General features: G+C 39.7%; 1 protein-coding gene across 1 annotated transcript; it reads right to left on the bottom strand.

The window, feature by feature from the left end:
* Positions 1-1,088: 1,088 nt before the first annotated feature.
* tada2a (transcriptional adaptor 2A) lies at positions 1,089-16,621 on the bottom strand. The gene is made up of 15 exons (XM_031731699.2): positions 16,477-16,621; positions 15,969-16,075; positions 15,828-15,887; positions 15,644-15,735; positions 12,913-13,070; positions 12,380-12,468; positions 11,880-11,952; positions 11,714-11,777; positions 9,723-9,766; positions 5,256-5,366; positions 3,470-3,541; positions 2,902-3,034; positions 2,426-2,469; positions 1,986-2,065; positions 1,089-1,518 (listed from the first exon to the last, which is right to left on the bottom strand). Exons 1-15 carry the CDS (start codon positions 16,499-16,501, stop codon positions 1,333-1,335), a joined length of 1,338 nt encoding a protein of 445 aa, XP_031587559.1. The 5' UTR covers positions 16,502-16,621; the 3' UTR covers positions 1,089-1,332.
* Positions 16,622-18,754: the final 2,133 nt, after the last annotated feature.

Below are 18,754 nucleotides of genomic sequence, written 5' to 3'. Positions count from 1 at the left end.
CTGCAAGTAGGCTAAAGATACTTATTCTGTGCCCCCCCATACCCTCCTGACACCCCAAGTTTTCATATGGGGACATAAAAATTTGATATTTCTGCACCTTATACTTCATTCTGCTTAATACAGTCTTTTATACTTTGTCAAATAACGGTAGCTTTATTGTGTTCTACTTTAAACTGTCCCCATCTGAGGACAAACAATCCCAAATAGCTAGGTGAAATAAAAACTCCACCCCAAACAAAAGCTCAGGTCTCAGTGGGATGGAGACTTGACTGATACACAGAAGGTTCAGCTGAGTAATCGAGTGACTTTGATTTTATTGTTTGCATTAATTAAAACTACGTCAAATTTAATAGCCATGACATTCTCAAGACGATGCTGCTTATTATCATTTTAAACCTCATTGCTGTAGTTACATGGCTCGTGCCACTTATATAATCTTCACCTCTGCAGCTTTCCAAAAAAATTACAATGAAATGATTTTTTTAACATGGTCTCTTTTTATACTCTTTCCCCCATAAAAACAACATTTGATGACTTCTTCCTTACTGATGAGTTTTGACACCTCAGTAAAAACCAATAAAGACATAGTTAGACAATCATTAGAATAGTTTTTGTGTTTTTCCAGGAGTAGCTGAATGGGCAGAGACCACTCACACCAACATCTGATTAAAAAAACCCAGTTACCTTGCTCTATAAGCAGCCCTGAAAAACCACTCATTTCATAAAAGAGCTTCTTTCATCACTTGTTTTTTGCAAATGCAAACGAGATCTCCGTTTGGAAGTACAAAAACAGCTAAAAAAAAAAAAAGCCTAATATGTACAGTTCATAGTCATTAGTGGATTTCTGGTGGATTTTTAAAGAAAAAAGTAAATATTCATGTTATAAATATATTTTTACTATAAAATATACTAAATTATATGGTTTCAAGTGAACAAGCCTTACATTTGTGACCAAATGGTGCGCTGGTTCCTAATTTCACTAAACTAATCTGCCTATTAATTCAAACCTACAGTAAACTAAAAAGTTACCAAGAATTTTAATCCAAGCGGCTGTTTTACAGTTTAAAAATATCAACATGTACATCAGGTCATTTTCTAACACTTTATATCAGGAGAAATAAATACATCATTTTAATACAATCCCCTGTTCTTCTCACAATTATACAAGACTTGAGTACATTTGGACTAAAACACACAACAACAAATGTTTTAATACTTCAAACGAGCAGCAACAATCTGAACGTCTTACAAAACTTGAACTGACGACATTACAAGATTAAAAACAAACTAATCACTAACCACGAGCGAACCTCCCACTGTGGTCAAACACTCCTACGCCTTGGTGATGTAACCCTCTTTGATTAGGAAGTCATAGATCTTGCGAGTCTTGTTGACGTCGATCTTGATCAGCGCCCGCGCCTGCGCCAGCCGCAGCCCGCCCTGCCGTCTGCACTCGTTAAGTAAAGCTTGTTTGTACTCCAGGTATGCGCCCGGTACCAGCCGCACCACCTGACACAGCTACAACCACAAAATAAACAGGGTTTAGAAATCGGAGGAGAGAGTGGCTTTAAAAAACAAACAAACCTGTAAATACAGAGCAAAAGTCTTGAGCCAACTCTCATATCTTTACCTTTTTCAAAGAAAATATGTGCAGTGATTTATGTATTTTTCAACTTGGGCATGCTTTTATTCCAAAGGCAGTGTATTTGGCATCATTGTCAAGCTGGAAAAAGCCAATCACATGCTTTCAGATAGATTTGGATCCATCGTGGAATACTGACTGTACTTTTCTGTGTTCATAATTCCATCAATTCTGACAAGATTCCCAACACCACTGTCCAAAATGTACACCCAAACCATGACAGAGGGAAGTCATGAAGAGAGGCCAGGGCCATATTGTTGACATAGATGTGTAAGCAGATGACTAATGACACACGACTTAACACATATTGACCCTTCTTCCATCTGCGTGACCATATCTTTACCTCTTTCTCCCGCTCGTTGAGCTTCTCTGTTCCCGGCAGTCCGGTCAGGTTGAGAGGAGGGGCGCTCCGCCTACCTGTTGCTGTGGAGCAAAAAATTCTACAGTCAAATGGAAATTCAGCACCACAATGTTAGCCTGCACTTCAGAGAACATAATAGCAGCCTGGCAACATGCAGTTAATTCCTTTGCATCGAAGAGACGGGCGAACAAATATTTACGCTGTGCAAATTGTGTAAATATAGCCATGTGGGAGTGTGCGTCCCATTTGTGCTCTGGAGGTTAGGGAAAGGCAGTTAATATGAAAAGGAAAAAAATAGCAAGACAAATATGCAAGCAGGGGGCTATTTTTGAGCAGATAAATGGTGAAGTTGTTGGCATTAATGTGCCGGGAGCCACGGAGAGGACAGAATACATAAGGAAAGGTGGAAAGAAACGCCGTACCTGACACTGTGATTGTTGTGACAGCTGGAGTGATTCCAGCATCTCTGCAATCATTAAGAAAAGTGTTATTATCTCAGCTGCCATGTTTATATATGTACACACACACACACACACACACACACACACACACACACACACTGCATCCCTGGGCTTTTGTTCACTATTCTCACTCCAGAATCATCAGCCAGAAAAGATGAATCATAGCATTCAAAGTTTTTTTTAAAAGGTAGAATAATTGGAAGAACTTGGATAACATCCAAAGAAAAGGATGAAAACAAGAGGAGCAGCGACCCATTAAAAAGACTAAAAATACAGCAAAGACTGTGGTGTAAGCGAGATGCTCTATAATACAGCTCGATTCATCTCAGCATGACCGGTGCTGGGAGTGATGACAGAGGTCAGCGTCTCCGGGGAGCGTGGCTTCACCAGCCCTTCTATTACACGCTGGGCTACGAGCGGGGAGTTTAGAGCCTTACATTGCAGCCTGTTTGCTGAGCCACTGCTGACAGGCTCTGCCATCCTGGATGTACTGCAGCACGTCACACAGCATGGTCCTCTTCCTCCGCTCGTCTTCACGCATTCGCTTCACCCGCTCGTACACCTTGGCACCTATTGCACAGAAAGGTGAACAAAGAGCGTACAAATTAGGGCTGCGACTCGAAACTGCTACGCTGTTTAGACCATAAAGTATCAGAAACTGCCAAAAATGTCCTTTACAATTTCGCACAGTTCAAGCTAACACCCTCACACGTCTTACTTGGCTGGATCAACAGTCCACATACCAAAGAAAAGCCCTAGGAGCCTGCACGCTTTTGGTCTTTCCATGGCCCACATTAACAAGCTGGTCCAAGATTAAAATTCCAAAAATGATCCAAACACTGTGATAAAGTGTTCTGCTGGTGCAGCAAAAAATAACTGATTTGAACCGAACTAAAAATAAAGTGCAAGCCTGAATATAAACACATTTTCCTGCTTATGCACACAACTTTAAAATGAAGTTTTTGTTCAGGGGAGGAGGGAAAGAAAAGGTCAAACTTGACTCACTGCAGAAAGACTTGATCCCAGCTTTCCTGTACTCCTGCAGCCTGCGGATCTCTCTCCTCAGCTCAAACTCCACTGAAAACAAAGAGAGATTGAGAGAGATGAAGGCAGTTAAAAGCAAACCTGCGCAGACTGTTGCAGAGTTCCCTGAACTCGCTTTCACACAGCTGCAGCTCACATTTCATTTAGCACAATGAGTAAGCATTTTGTGCTTCTCAGAACAGTTTCATACAGCATTCATACAAAATTAAATCAACATCTGGGGACTGGACGGCTTGAGGACAGCTGAGAAAGACCCCCCCCAAGACTTGCACATCTATGGCCAATATAACACCATCAATTAATCTACCGGAGGAAGCTGGAGTTACACAGATCTCCATTTGGAAGTACTGATTACTGATTTTTTTTGATACAATAAATACAAACAGGGACAGCAAAGCCCAAACAAGCTTTATTTGTGCACACTGCTTTTCAGGACACTGCCAAGGAATTGTTATGGGACATCCAGCTGGTCTGCTGCAGACTGCTTTCATTCACAGACACATGAGCACAGATTTCAGCAGACTGTAGAGAATCCTGCAGGCTTTGATTTTATCCTGGAGTTTTTTTTCCTCCTTTTTAAGCAATGCACTTGTTCTCACTGTGAACTTTGTAGCACGCCCACCTTTAGGGACAGTCCTGAATTTTCTTCATGCAGGACACTTTGTCTTACTGTGGACCAATTAACAGTCTAGTTTTAGCTTTGTGCATCTCTGCAATGACTTGTTGTTGAAAAAGTTGTTGCAATAGATGCACGGTTCACATCAACCCTAAGTCCTTGACCATAAGAGCAGGTCTTTTCTGGTATCCAGAGTTTTTTTAAAGAAATCACTAACCTGCGCTATGACTGACTAATTAGTGTGGTTCAAAAAATAATGTTATCAGTTTAGTTCGTCTATCCATCTTCCACTTATCTAACGCAGGGTCACGGCGTGCTGGAGCTTAACCCAGCTGCCACAGAGTAAAAGGCAGGGGGTACACCCTGGACAGCTCACCAGTTTTGTGCAGAGCTAATAGCCAGAATGTGTTGCTGGTTGTTCCAAAGATTAGTTATGATTTTTCTTGTAGCAGGAGTAGCGGTCAATTTGAAGGTTAAGAAGACTGAAACCAACCTAATGCATGCCTGTTTAATCTAACTGTGTGCTGGCTGTCGAACTGCAGCCAGAGCAGAGTTAGCTTAGTTTAACATAAAGATGGTAAACAAGTGGAAACAGCTAGCCAGGCTCTGTCCAACAGTTATGTAAAGAAAAAAAAAAAAATCCAGTCAGCACTTCCAAAGCTGACTAATTACCTTGATATATCTCAAGTGTAAAAATAAAAATCTGCTGTTTAAAGAGATGTAGGTGCTTGACTATTTCTTTGCAATGAACTGCAACTTCCTGGAGTCCCTGCTGGTTGCCAGGAAACTGCAACTATCTGTGAGATGCCAATTTAAGAGATATACAAATGACAGCAGAGGTTCAAAAACTTGATAAGCCTGTGTCAAGAAGCACTGCTGACTAATGAAGACATTTCATGTGAGAATTTTCTTTAATTTGTACACAGACATAGTGGAAGTGTGGGAATCTCTCAGAGAAAAACAGGAAGGGGTCTGGCATTACCTTCCCACAAAGATTAAAAATAACCTCCCTTGACGCTGCAATCGTCTAGTGATGCTGAGGCAGTGTGGCATAAACTGGTCATGCCACACTTTGTGACTGTTACTTAAATTGCACGTAACCCTGCCATGTGAACTCAGTCAGATACTAACGTGCGTGACTTTCGATGAATTTGTCATGTTCAATTGGTCCAACCACTCTGGCAAATCTTCTCATGACATCATACAGCTCCTGCACCTCCTTTGGGTAGCATCGCTCCAGCACTACCAGAGACAGAGAGAGAGAGAGAGGGAGAGAGCTGTGAGTAGGCAGGCAGATACAAACAAATATAAAACAGAAATATGAAAGAAAAATATCCCCAGCAGACACTTTTAGACGTGAGCAGTTTGGGTTTTTTACTGCATTCTAGGTGAAGTAATTTGGTTTCTTTTTTCCAGTTAACCACCAGAGAACAGCCGTCAACTCGCAGCTCTGCATCAATGCTGTGCTTATAGGCATGTAAATATTACCAACATTTATCACAGTCACTCTGTAGATGCACCGCTATGATTCTCTAAAGCTGGTGCAAGGGGAGAATTTGCATCCTGTAGCTTCTAAATGGACTGTATGGTCTCTCAGCATCCATGCAAACAGTGCTTAACAGACCACAACCCAATGTAAGGCTTATGCCATAGCTGCCCTGAAGTAACACCACTGTTAGTTACCATCATTTATTCATGTTCTTGTAGTGGTTAACTGTACAGTAACTGTTCTTGTTTTGACAGGTGAACACACCTGTCTGCCAAAGGATTTCACAGACATTTCTTTATTACACCTTCTTGCAACTGTTTCTTAATTTTTTACATATTCATTACTGCAATTTACACTACTCTCGAGCACAATCTCAGTCTCACTGTTTACTTAACTTTTGTTGTTTTGGGGTTGTTTTTTTAACCACTGTTGTATGTATGAAATGTTTGCACTCTCTCACAGTAGCACTTTTATTAAGTAGACTGTCCCACTCTCTGTTGCTGTAAAAAATAGTATAACATGTTACATGTTGTTTTTGATTAGGTTGCAGTTATTTAGTTGCATTCCTGACAGATTTGTATGTTTTTCTTGTTTTTCTGTTTTTCCAAAACAGCATCCAACGCTGTTGCTCCATGAAAAAAAGAAGAAAAAAAACCCCCAAAACAAAACAAAACACAATTTTATTCACCTTTTCTAAACTTCAGTTTGCCATTCTTTCACAAGGCTAAGACAGAGACAGACAACTATTCATCCTCACATTCACACCTACGGCCTTGTATCCTAACATGCATGTCTCTGGCCTGTAGAAGGAAATTGACTTACTGGGAAAAAACAAGGTCCACAGCCAGCAGGTGGATTTAAACAGAGAACCTTCTAGCTAAGAGGTGACACTGGATCATTGTACTGCCCCTAAAATCCTTCTCCTATCATAACGTCTTGAATGAACGGACATAATCATAACTTACAGACTTTATAGCATCATATCATCTCAACAGAGTACTTTGCTCTGAGCTTGCAGGCTTACACGTGGTTCACAGAATCTCCAAAAGCAGAATGGGTCTGACAGACTCTGAGTTTGGGAAACAGATGCCATCTCTACTTTCAAGATTAGATTTTAAACTTTCCTTTTTGATAAAGCTTATAGTCTGCAGGGGGTCTGCTAACCTGAACCACTGCTTAGGTTGGTACAAACAGACCTCAGCAAAAGTGCTTGGGGACTTCCTTTGATGCACTCTTGCATTTTGTCTCCTTCAGTTTGTTTTGTCCCATTTGTTTTCATCCTTCTCCCCAAAAGGTTGTGACAGATGGCTGTCTCTCTCTGTTAAAACTGAGTTTTTCTTTCTCTCCATATGTGACTGTCATATCCTGGGGATTGACAAACACTGAACTCATAATATGTAATAAAATATATAATATCATAATACAAAACACTGTGAGACAACAGTTGTCCTGAAATAGCAATATATTTTAAAAAACTCAAGTTGAAAAAATCCCTGAAAACATTCTGATAATTGTGATTACAAGCTGAACATGGGTGACAAGTTAAAAAAAAAAAAGTTACACTGTGTTGGGTTATAATATGCCAACAGAACACTTTCAACATTCTGTGGGTTTGCACACATTTCTGCCTAAAATTCCTGAAAACTGTAGTCCCGGGAGCTTTTTAGGAAGGAACTTAAAGGTTCCCTCAGACTGCTGGTTGTCAATGTCACCACACATCATCAGCGTACACCTGTTGTGTGCTTTCATCTGTAACTCAGTGGATGTGCTGAAGAACAATGAATTAAACATTGTTTTGTTTAAGGTTGGCTGTAATAAAATGATATCAGTATTTGATCAAAAATATTCAGGGCTGTCAAGAAATAAAAGGATTTCTCCAAGAACGGGACGGTGGTAGAGATAAAGTCTGAAAAGAACTCAAAGATGAAAAATAGTAAAAATAGCAAAGGGCATGACTGATTGACTGTGTCTCGGAAACACTACTGGAGAGATGGAATACCTTAAAAAAGATATTCCCCCTTATCTGTTGCTTTTATGATGACGGCGCGACCGCTGTCCTCTACATGTTCAGCAGGGATGAGATCTGGTGATCGCAAATGCCACAGCAAACGACTCACATCATTTTCATTACATCACAGTAGAGACCAGGACAGAAATGCTTTATCACAGTGTTCAGGTGAACACTCAGATCAACTTTATTGATTTGCAGTGACTCTTCACTCCAAGGAGACAAGTGAGCACAAACCATTTGGAAAAATGATCCTCACAGTAATAACAGAGCCACTGCATAACCCTCATCGCAAGGGTCAAGGGCTCAGGTTTCTCTTTTAATTTGCCCCACCCCCTGTCTGCAGACAAGTAAATAATGGCGAGTTTCAAGGCAGTTTCACCTCCAGACTGCTTGGGTCGGACAGAGGCGGCACACTCACTAATTGTTTTTGCACACAGTCTGTCACTTTACAAAAGTGTTTTGAGACTGAGTAATTTCCACACAGACAACCTTCATCAGTCGGAGGAGGAGACTGAACAACGTGGACAATTTTTCTGTGTATTACCATTTGGTGTTCGTACCCAATTCAAATCTAAACAGCCTAAATGAATTCGCACATTTCTGTACAAAGCAGCAGCGTGAATTCTTCAGCTATAAATGCTGAATACATACAAACTTTGCTAGCATACAGCCGATGGTTTAACTCGACAGTGTAATCAAAAGGGGCCTAAAGATTCAAGTTTCAAAGTCAACAATCATTTTAATGCAACAGTCCTAAATTTAGTTTTGGTCCCCTATCTTTTCTAATTGAAAGTGTAGTCAAGAAGCACTACAGGAAGAAAAAATGTATGAAACTAAATACAATCAGCAACCCTGTCCCTGTGATTTGTCACAGTAACGCTCCACTGCTGTGTATTCACCACGCTTAGCTCTCACTCTGAAGCGCTTGTTGTGCTCATGTGAAAGCATTGCCCGTGTTGCTGAGTAACAGACAAGTGTCAAAGCCACCGAGGAAAGCTGATGTGTGTGTGTGTGTGTGTGTGTGTGTGTGTGTGTGTGTGTGTGTGTGTGTCAGGGTCAAATTCCATCGTCAGACTCCAGCCTGCGAGAGCTAATTATCAGCTGCCATCTCAGGCTAAACACATGAAGTCATGCTCTGAGCAACACAAGGAAAAATGTTCATATCTCCAAGGAGACATCAATGCTGGACCTGTGTGTGGTTTCACATGATCGGCACAAAAAACTCTGACTGCAAACAGCAACGCAACCTGAATCATTGGGAGAGGCGAGCTCTTACAGGACGTCAAACAGATCGCTGTCCTGAAACAACAACGCTGGTCATTCTGCCTCCAGCAGTCACTGAGACATGATACCGTGAGCCTCCTGGGCTCAGATACTGCTTCCATTATTGCATGTGACACACACATACACACACACAATCTTTGACAGTCTCCATGACAACCAGTCTGCAGCTCTACAGCTACTCTGAGTTCCCTTTTGTCTCCAAAGACTGGGGAGATAAGGGAAAAAGAGGGAGGAGGGCTAACTGGAGGCTGGAGGATACATAAATAAAACATGAGGGGAGAACTCTTCAACTCCCGAACCACAGACAATTTCACAGAGCAACACATGGAGATGTAACGAAGGGCAGGGTGGTCGCACGTAGTTTAAAAAGACACGCTCTAATTGGACAAATCCATTCACAGCAGTTCTCGCTGTGTAATGAAAAAAACCCCAGAGATGCAAAGAATTACGTTACTGAGCTCGCTGAAACCCAACCTGTAACGGGTGGATCAATAAAAACAGCTCTCTTTCTCCTGACACACTTCAGCCATTATGGCAGCAATGCTCACCGCACTGGGATCGCAATTATGCCGCGGCACACATGAGCCGGCGCAGGCTATTCGTACCCTTCGCAGTAAATACAAGCACAGCCAGTTGCCACACATCAGCTACCAGAGGGGCCGTGGAGGTTAACGGTGGTTATTACAGCAGAGTTGTTTGCATGCATCCATAGAAACCCTGGGTGCCGATTTGGCTGCCAGATATCGCATGTCTCCCTGAGCTGCTATGAATACTGTCGCGGCCAAGCCCAAGAGTGTTTCAGAAGAGGACTCACTCTGGAATTTCCGCAGGTTGATCAATCCATGGTCTCGGATTATCCTGAAAGAAACAAATACAGGGATTTAGACATTTATTTTCTGACTTCCACTACACTTTGGCAACTTAAAAATACAGCATATATCAACTATGTGATCATTTTGAGGGCTGTAGTTTGGTGTGCTCGTGTCCATCACATTACATCATAATGAGGTTCTGCATTACAGCCCACAAACGACATTCTCCAAAATGATCCTAGAGCTGAATCAATCCTCTGTAATCTGCAACAAAAACTGAGCATGCTGATCTTTGTGAAGACGTCCAAGCTGCACTGTACCTAACAAACTGGCAACTGAGTGCATCTACAGTATGCATTAATACACCGAAGCTTTTAATAACAATCAGAAATAACTTATATTAATTAAATTAGGAACAATAACATTTACAATTACTTACAGAAAATGAATTTACTGACTTATAACAGTATAAAAGCAATAAATGTGACACATTCAGAAGATTCCTACTTCCATTTCTGAGTTTCACAACATCTTTCACAACCACATACAGAAACACTTTAAAACCAACAGCCCTGTTGATAAATGAAGGAGGAATATTTAGGATGCCTGGAAATTAAGCTCAAGGCTTTTCATGACTATTTAAAGGCCTGTTTTGAGGGGAATAAATTAAATGGCCTTTAGGACCTCAAAACCTGCAGTTATGCTAAAAAGTGTGCTTTGAGGTTCAGGGGCAGAGCTCAACTTCTGATCTTAAAAGCCTTTCTGACAAGCTACAAGTTAGCAGAGATAAAACAGGGTTTCAGGGACAGATGAGGGAGCTGTAAAACACTCATTCCCTCCTAGTCAGACATGCCATTCCAAGCGTGCTCAGGGAGCATGAAGTCGTTAAAAGTTGATTTAGTGACGGATACGCCGCAGCAACGCTTGTCTGTGTATGTCCAAGAATGACAGCTAATGGGTTAAAGGCAGATTAATATCCTTGGAAACCTTTAAAATTGACTTCCATTTCTTATTACATCAGCTGACTATCAGAATACAGAAAAATAGTCATTGTGATTTCCTGCAGCTCACAGTGACTTGAATTTGAGGGCTTTCCAGAACCTAATGATAACCACTTACACACAGTTGCCATTTCATTAGGTACAATGGGTTTTACTGCACAATTGTTTTAACTGCTGCTACATATGTAACGTTATCTATATTTTCCTACCCACCAAACTTAACTCAATAAATGTGAGATACATACAACAGAACTGAGTATTACTGGGATTTACAGTGGACTGTGAGACGAGCGTGAGCTGGGAGTGTGATCCCGGTAGCCTCTCTGATTAGCTACAAGTAAAACAGCGATCATGCAAACACGCAGGACGTGTTCTCTGTATAACTCAAACGCACAAAATGTGCACAGTACATTTTCTATGAGCTTTAAAACATTTTCCAAACTCTCCTCTGGTGAGAATGCTCTCCATGCCCGACTAAAACTGGGCAAAATGTCAAGCAGCTTGGCATGCACATCGTTCACCGGGGGGACAGACACATTTTCCCAATTTCCAAAAATATATTCAGGGTTTGAATAGAAGTTCCCGCAGCTTGTAAGTTGCACCTGAATGACTCCCCGCGGCTTGTAATGAGAGCCTGAAAAAGGCTTAAATATGCAATTATAATCACACTGCTGACTTTGTGACAATCCCTCTCAGGATTCGTGTCTTTAAAAAGCTTTTAAGAAAATAATAAGGTTTAGATTAGAAGTTATAAATGTATTAGCGTAATGAAATCATTAATATTTAAATGGTGTAGATAGGAGTTTGGAATTGTTAGCCTTGTTAATTTTAATACAGTATGAAATGCATTTATTCAGCCTGAAAGTATAATGAAGTATCTGTGGAAACTGAGGCTCCACAATAAAGGCTTATGATGCCACCTGCTGACACAATGGAGTCATTACATTACTGTGAATTAATTTTTCATCCCATATAATTAAAAAAAGACCTACTTCTTCCTCCGTTGTCTCTCCTTTAATCTTGAATGATAAATATCAACAACTGCAAGCTTCAATGCTGAAAAACAAGAACATATGCGACACAGTTCATAGGTTTTGTAATGTAAATGCTGGGATTCACACCGTTGTTTAGTTGTCAATAAAACAAAATGTAACCCACCACGAAGGACGTCTGAATCATCATCCACAAAGTCAATATCTTTCAGATCCCATTCTGCATAGTTGTCAAACTCCTATAACAAAATGGAAACATAAAGGAAAAAGGCTATTAATATTAAACAGCAAATCAAACAACAGGAAGAGTCATAGACCTTTTACATATGGCCTGAACTTGGAGGAAAGCTCCTGTCAATACCATCCCTACAGTAAAGCATGGTGGTGGCAGCGTCATGCTGTGGTTAAGTTTCCCGGCAGTAGGAACTGGGATCCTAAACCGGGATGAGGGAAAGATTAATGATAACCTGCTCCATAGCACTTTTTGGTGTTTTAAAGGCCAAAACAAAACAAATATAACACATAAAAAATGAACTCATGTAACTTGCCACTTAAGTGCTTCATGAGCCACCTTTATCTTTTCCACACATACCTTTATTCTGTGCACTTTAGCGCTACCATACACCCAAACACACAATCAGCTACAGGACAAATGTGTTCCCTCACCTCCATGAAGTCGGCTCTGGCAGGCATGTATCCAGCCATGTCGCGAGACAGCACCGAGTCAAATGTGGGCCGAGGGGGATCGTCGCACGCTGTGGTATCACAGAAAATTTAGCAAGATAAAGCTTAAAAATGTAGAGATCAACAAAGAGCACCACCTCCAAATTTTGTGCATTTTATAGTCAGACGCGTAACAACGGTCTGTCTCTGCTTGAATTTGCCAAATGATGCAAGAATAAGACATTAAAATGCTTGTGGAGCAGTCAAACACTGTGACAGATGGAGACCTGAAGCCTGCCAGGAAATGAGACAAGATCCTCAGTCACCAACTGCTTCTGCCCAACTGTCGAGCCGGTGGCTTCAAATTTTATATGTTAAACTTTCTTCTAGATGCCCTAAAGGCCCATAATGAAACCTGGAATAATATTTAATAAAACTAAATAAATAACAATAATAATAATAATAATGATATTAATAAACAATCAAACTTAATCTAAACACTTTTTAATAATGAAGTAAACATTGCAGGTCCTTACGTTTAAAAGGAATAGCGCCCTCTGCAACACGAGAGTCTTTTGCTTTCCGCAGGCTGAGCAGGGTGGAGGAGAAGAGTGGGTTATTGATGAAATTCTTCATGTAGTGGCTCTCACACTCCTCTTTGGTTTTAGTGCGCATCTGATACGCAACATCTTGCCTGATGAAGACGAGCATGGAGAAGGAACAGATAAAAAAATAACTGTAGGCTTCCATATGATACATTTAGCCAACTAAGGCTACAGTTATGGCACTGTATGGTTCAAACACCTTTTTCATGGGAGAAAAAAGTGTTCTTCATTAGAAACTTCAACCATGTCCTAAAACCTAATCTTTGTTTTCAAGGCATCACCAAATCAAACATTTGAGTTTCAATCATTCACATTCAGACGTGTAAGTCAAACAATTAATATTTAACTTGTGAGCAAGCCGAGCAGTTTGTGAATGCAGCGGTGCAGAGTGGTGACACCAACTCAAGAGTTTGAGCCTCCAGGCTATGAAACTCAGTGGGCTGAAAGAGCATGAATTGTAGGAAGAGGTCTCAGTTTTATGCAGGCTTGGCATAATTAGAAGTCAGAATTGAACCGATTTGTTTCACTCATTCACTTATTAATACACATTTCCTGTGAAAAACAGCAACTTCTTTATCATCAGAGTTTGAAAGCTGTGCAGAAACAGGAGAAAAAAATGGGTTTGCAAGATACACTGATATGAACCTACAACGCATTACACACAAAACAACTATACAGTTCATCTACACTTTAATCTATTCATCAGCTGGCACATCACTACTCTCTGGGATGAAGGAGGCCACCTCCTGATATTCTAGTTCTTCTACTAGTAAGAGTTCAAACATGGGTGACTGCACTGTGACCCTTGTTCAGCCTTTCCTCCCTCTCGTTTTTCTCTCCCTGTGCATGATAGCGTGGAAGGGTTTTACCGGCTTCGAGCTGATGGGCAAGTCTGAGTTGAGCTGTAGCAACAGTTAACAGACTGTTAACGCTACATGGTTCGCCATTATAGCACTGGCCTGGAGCCAGTGCTATAATTTATAGTTTTAATTATAATTTAATTTTAATTATAATTATAAATTATAGTTTTATTTTATAACAACTAATAAAGGCCTGTGCTACAGTAGTGTTTGGCCAATTCATGATGTTGAGAAACTGATAAACTTGATAACACTGAGAAAAGTAGATAGAAAATAAATAGGGGCCTACTGTATAAAAAAGGTATATTTGAAAGACTAGTATGCTCAACTGAATATATACTTACATAGTAAAAAGAGGATTAACAGAACTGCAAGAGTAAACTATTTTTGTGGGTATGCTGCAACTGCTCAGGCTGTTGTTAGGTAGCTGCCAGGCAACATGATAAATATACAAATACACAAAATCTCTGTGACTTTGTTTGTCCACAAACTGCTCTTACACTCTCAGGAGTTGAGCCACCAAACCAACCTTAGGCCCCTGAATGTCCTTACATATATATATATATATTTAACCAGATAATATAATGACATCATGTTGCCTAGCAACCACATACCAACATCTTAAAAAAAAAATGACCCATTTGTAGCATTTATGCACATATGTCCTTATAAAAACATTGTACCATTTTAATTTCTTGATCATAAAATCAAATTTTGCAACATCTCCAAATTGTGACCCTTACAGTAACAATGTTACATCACTTGAGTTAAGCTTACGGCATTTCAGGATTATATCAAATGTTTAATGTTGGATAAAAAAAACTGTTTAAATGTACTTAAGGAAATGGGATTTGAAGCCATAAATATGCAACTATTATGAATAGTTAAGTTATAAAATCCTCATTTACTATATGGGTGTGCAATTGGTTGAACAAAACCTTAAAGGTCCCTTAACCATACATAGATGTAGCTACATTTTGCTCTATATAAATATACAATCAGTCCAATATTTACTTCCTATTTATTTACATAAACAACATCCCATCCCAACATTTTTTTCAAACCTTTCTCAGTTTGATTAAGTACATCAGTTAGTCAACAGCATAAACAGGCCAACATGTACTGTCTGTTTTTAGGTGATTCCTGGGCAACATAACATTGTAACATCAGATATAGATAAGAACTTTCAGGTTCCTAAGACACACCTATGTGCCAAGTTTGCTTGCTTAACTCCTGACTGTGTAGGAGTTTGCAGACAAAGAAGCAAACAAGAGAAATTCTCTGCAACATTTCGTTCACTTGTTATCTCAGCACTATGTTACTGTCGGTAACAGATGTTTGGAGCTTTTATTATGCACATGATCTGAAAAATTAGCTTTGAGACATGCAATTGCCATTAAATGAACCATTTATGTTGGAAAATAGTTAGTGGTTAGCTTTGCTGCCTAAGAGCAAGTAGAAGCTGTGTTTGAAGCCACAGGCCAAATAAGCCCTTTCTGTGTGGATTTTGCAATGTTCTCCCTGTCACTGTTGATTTCTCTAGATACTCTGGCTTCCTCCTAAAGTCCAGAGACTGCTTCTTAGGTTAACTTGTTGTTCTAAAGGGACAGTAGATGAATGTGAGTGTCCACAGTTGTCTGTCTCTGTGTTAGTCCTGCAACAGACCAATGACCTGTTTAGCGTGTACCCTGCCTCTGGAAACTGGACTGCATGCCATAATCTTAGCATGTAGGCTTTTTAAGAAATAAGGACATGTGTATGTAGTTTGAGGAAATCTTACCAAACAACTACAAAATACTAACCAATTTCCAAAGCCACAGTCCATGACCGCTTCAAGCAGGGCCATCTCTTCCTGGGCCGTCCACCCAGGCTCCAGCACGGGGAAATCTGACGTCTGCATAACGGGGTGAAAGATGAACATTCATGTTGAAAGACAGCCACACTGGATAAGATTTCATTTGTTTGTTTGTTTTTTATTTCACTCACCATGATTTCATATTTGTGATCACTCTGGTGCTTCTTGTACTCAAATCCTCTGGTGAAGCACTAAAGGGAAACAAAATGTTTAGTTTCAGTTGGACTGGGTTTGTCTGCAGGTAAATTTAACAGTTTTTGTGACCGGTTCACCTGGAGGCACAGCAGGAAAGGTGACGGTCCACATTCTGCACATTTGATGTAAGGCTCAGTCAGAAACGATGAACAACCTCTGCACGGCGGTTTATCGGAGGGGTCATCTGAAATCACGTGATTTTAACACTTTAAGTCACCAGGTAGGGTTGTATATGAAATCAGCTGACATTACATGAAATAAGCTTACAATGTAAACAAGACTGCAGCTTTCGATTAAATAGGCTTTAAAACGACCTTTAAGCTAAACCACACATGCTAACTTTAAAGCGCCATGTATGATAATGTTTCATCACCGTTTGCAAAGCAGCTCAATAACAAACCGCACTGAAGACTGTTAAAGAAGTTAACACACCGTGTTAGCATCACTGCGCGCTAACGCTAATGTTAGCATAGCAGAGCTAGCTTAATATAGCTAACTTGGGAAAATAACCCTAAAAAATGATAGATGATTACACTTTAAAGCTCAAGTGGACACGTGTATCTGTAACATATTACTAAAACTTACTTGCAAAAGATGCTAGGCGGTCCATAATATTACGTTTAAATGAAACTAATAACAGAATCGACGTTTAGGTTCCATCTATTTTTCAAAGCTTGCAAGTGACCCTGATTGTGAAGGCACAGCTAATCGAGCTCAGATAACTCAGTACTCAGCGTAGATATATTTTCTATAAGGAGGACCGATAAGGCTAAAATCAGTGACTGCAGAAATGGCCCTAAATATTAACTAACTAACTAACTAAGAAATGTAATACATGTAATGTAATTTGGTATTTATATTACGGCTAGATAAATAGAGTTTATATTATTCCACACTGGGCAAATTTACTTGCTACAGCAGCATAAGGGTCAGAGACAACATGTGAATTAGTGATATATTAGAAAACAATGAAAAAAACAAGACTAACAAAACGGCTAATACTTCAAAAAAAAATGCAAAAATCAATTAAATACAAGACTATTTTTTTTTACTTTGCAGAAAATGTACTGTATACACTAAAAGCCAGATCACAGATATTAAAAAAAACAAAAAACATATGTATATAAAGTGCAGTGGGAATGATAATACATACACAAGTATAGTGGTCCGTCCTACACTGTGGCTAGTGGACGGGCCATAACAAAGCTGGCCTTCTTCATTAGAGTATTAAGTTGTTTCTGGTTCTTCCCCAGCAGTAAAACTGCATAAAAAATTGCAAATAGACCTCAGCAGGTCATAAAAAGTCCTCAGTAATGTCCTGCACGACCCAAAAGCCAACTTTCTTGCACATAGCTTTGGACCAGTAATCGAACCACTCCACTATACTTTTAAGGTGAACCCTCTTTTATGCCACCTAAGTACTACTTCCCCATTTATTATTTTTTTTATTCTCTTTGCTTCGTTATTCAAATGAGGGCACTGTCTGCCCTCTGGCAAATGTGTCATGCGGTTGACCTTTCACCTGGCTGGCTCACAACACAACTATTAAAAATGTAATCACGATACACAAATAAACACATAAATGTAACAATTATAAAATGTATGAAAGGAAATTTAAACAAGAGTATAAATATGTAGTTGAAATAATAATAATATTTAATGGTACAAGGATAGACAAATTAAAGGTAAAATTTCTTTTAATCTTGCTGACAGCTGTTTATTATTGTTTTTTCTATACATGTACAACAGTCCACGAATAATATCAAGCATAATATATAAAATATAATATAAAATATAAAGTCAAAAGGTTTCACAGACACATGGAGATGATCTGTTTCACTTTTCCTCCCTCACTTCTCTTACTGCAGTTTATTGACATAGCCCCAGACCCAGTCCCAGTGAAAAGCGCCTTTATTAAAAACGATATTAAATAAAATTACAGCATGTTAGCAGGCTGGACTTCTTCTGAAAGGATCCCATTTAGAAAAGTGAAATAGTAAAATGAATAAATGAAATCATATGTATGTGATCTTTATTATTTTCGCCACTCTTCAAAGAAAAAAAACCCCTCTGTCATTCTCCATCTTACCACAGGGTGCTGATCTTAGACTATTTCTCTAATGAAAACAATGACTACCGTGCAAGTCTTTGTCTGCCTTTCTGTACACAGCACCACCTGAGCTTCATATAAGCAGCGTATAATATGCTGAATAATGGAAAGAAAGATCATAGATGTGGAACTTTATAGGCAACATCCCCATGCTGTTTTTTCTTGTCCCCCATAAAATTCTTCTACAAGTACTACTTGCCCTGAAAATGACTTTAAAACAGCTCATTCTGATACAATAAATAGCTATGACTCCAGATATTTTCCAGGGCCTGTATCCAGCATTGGCCCCCTGAATCAAATATAAACCCCAGCAACTTAAGGTCGCCCCCTGTGATTGCGCGCTAAGGGACCTGGCAAAGCAAATATCTGAACGTTGATGCGTAAAACTGCAAACTTGCATGCATCAAAACCACTAAAAGTAAGAAAAAACAGAAATATTTTCATGATTTGAGTAAAAGGACCCTCTGATTCAGTCCAGATGTGATGGCAGTAGCTCGGTAAAAAGAGGGCAGGCACTGGTGTAATGGTGTTAAACTAGGCCTATTGGTTTACACCTTCGGAGTCTGTGTCCTTGCTTGTGTGTGTGTGTGTGTGTGTGTGTGTGTGTGTGTGTGTGTTTCTGTTTTTTTTTTGCCACTCAAATGTAAGTTTATTTCTCCCAGTTTGTTTTTGTATGCTTTCCTCAGCAATAAAGCTGAGAGTTCACCCTTCGAGTCTGAGATTATCTGCACTTTGGTCCCTGATATTTACAAA

The sequence above is a fragment of the Oreochromis aureus genome, linkage group 14 (genome assembly GCF_013358895.1).
Source record: "Oreochromis aureus strain Israel breed Guangdong linkage group 14, ZZ_aureus, whole genome shotgun sequence".
In the NCBI taxonomy this organism is placed as follows: Eukaryota; Metazoa; Chordata; class Actinopteri; order Cichliformes; family Cichlidae; genus Oreochromis; species Oreochromis aureus.
This window is presented reverse-complemented; position numbering and strand designations above follow the sequence as displayed.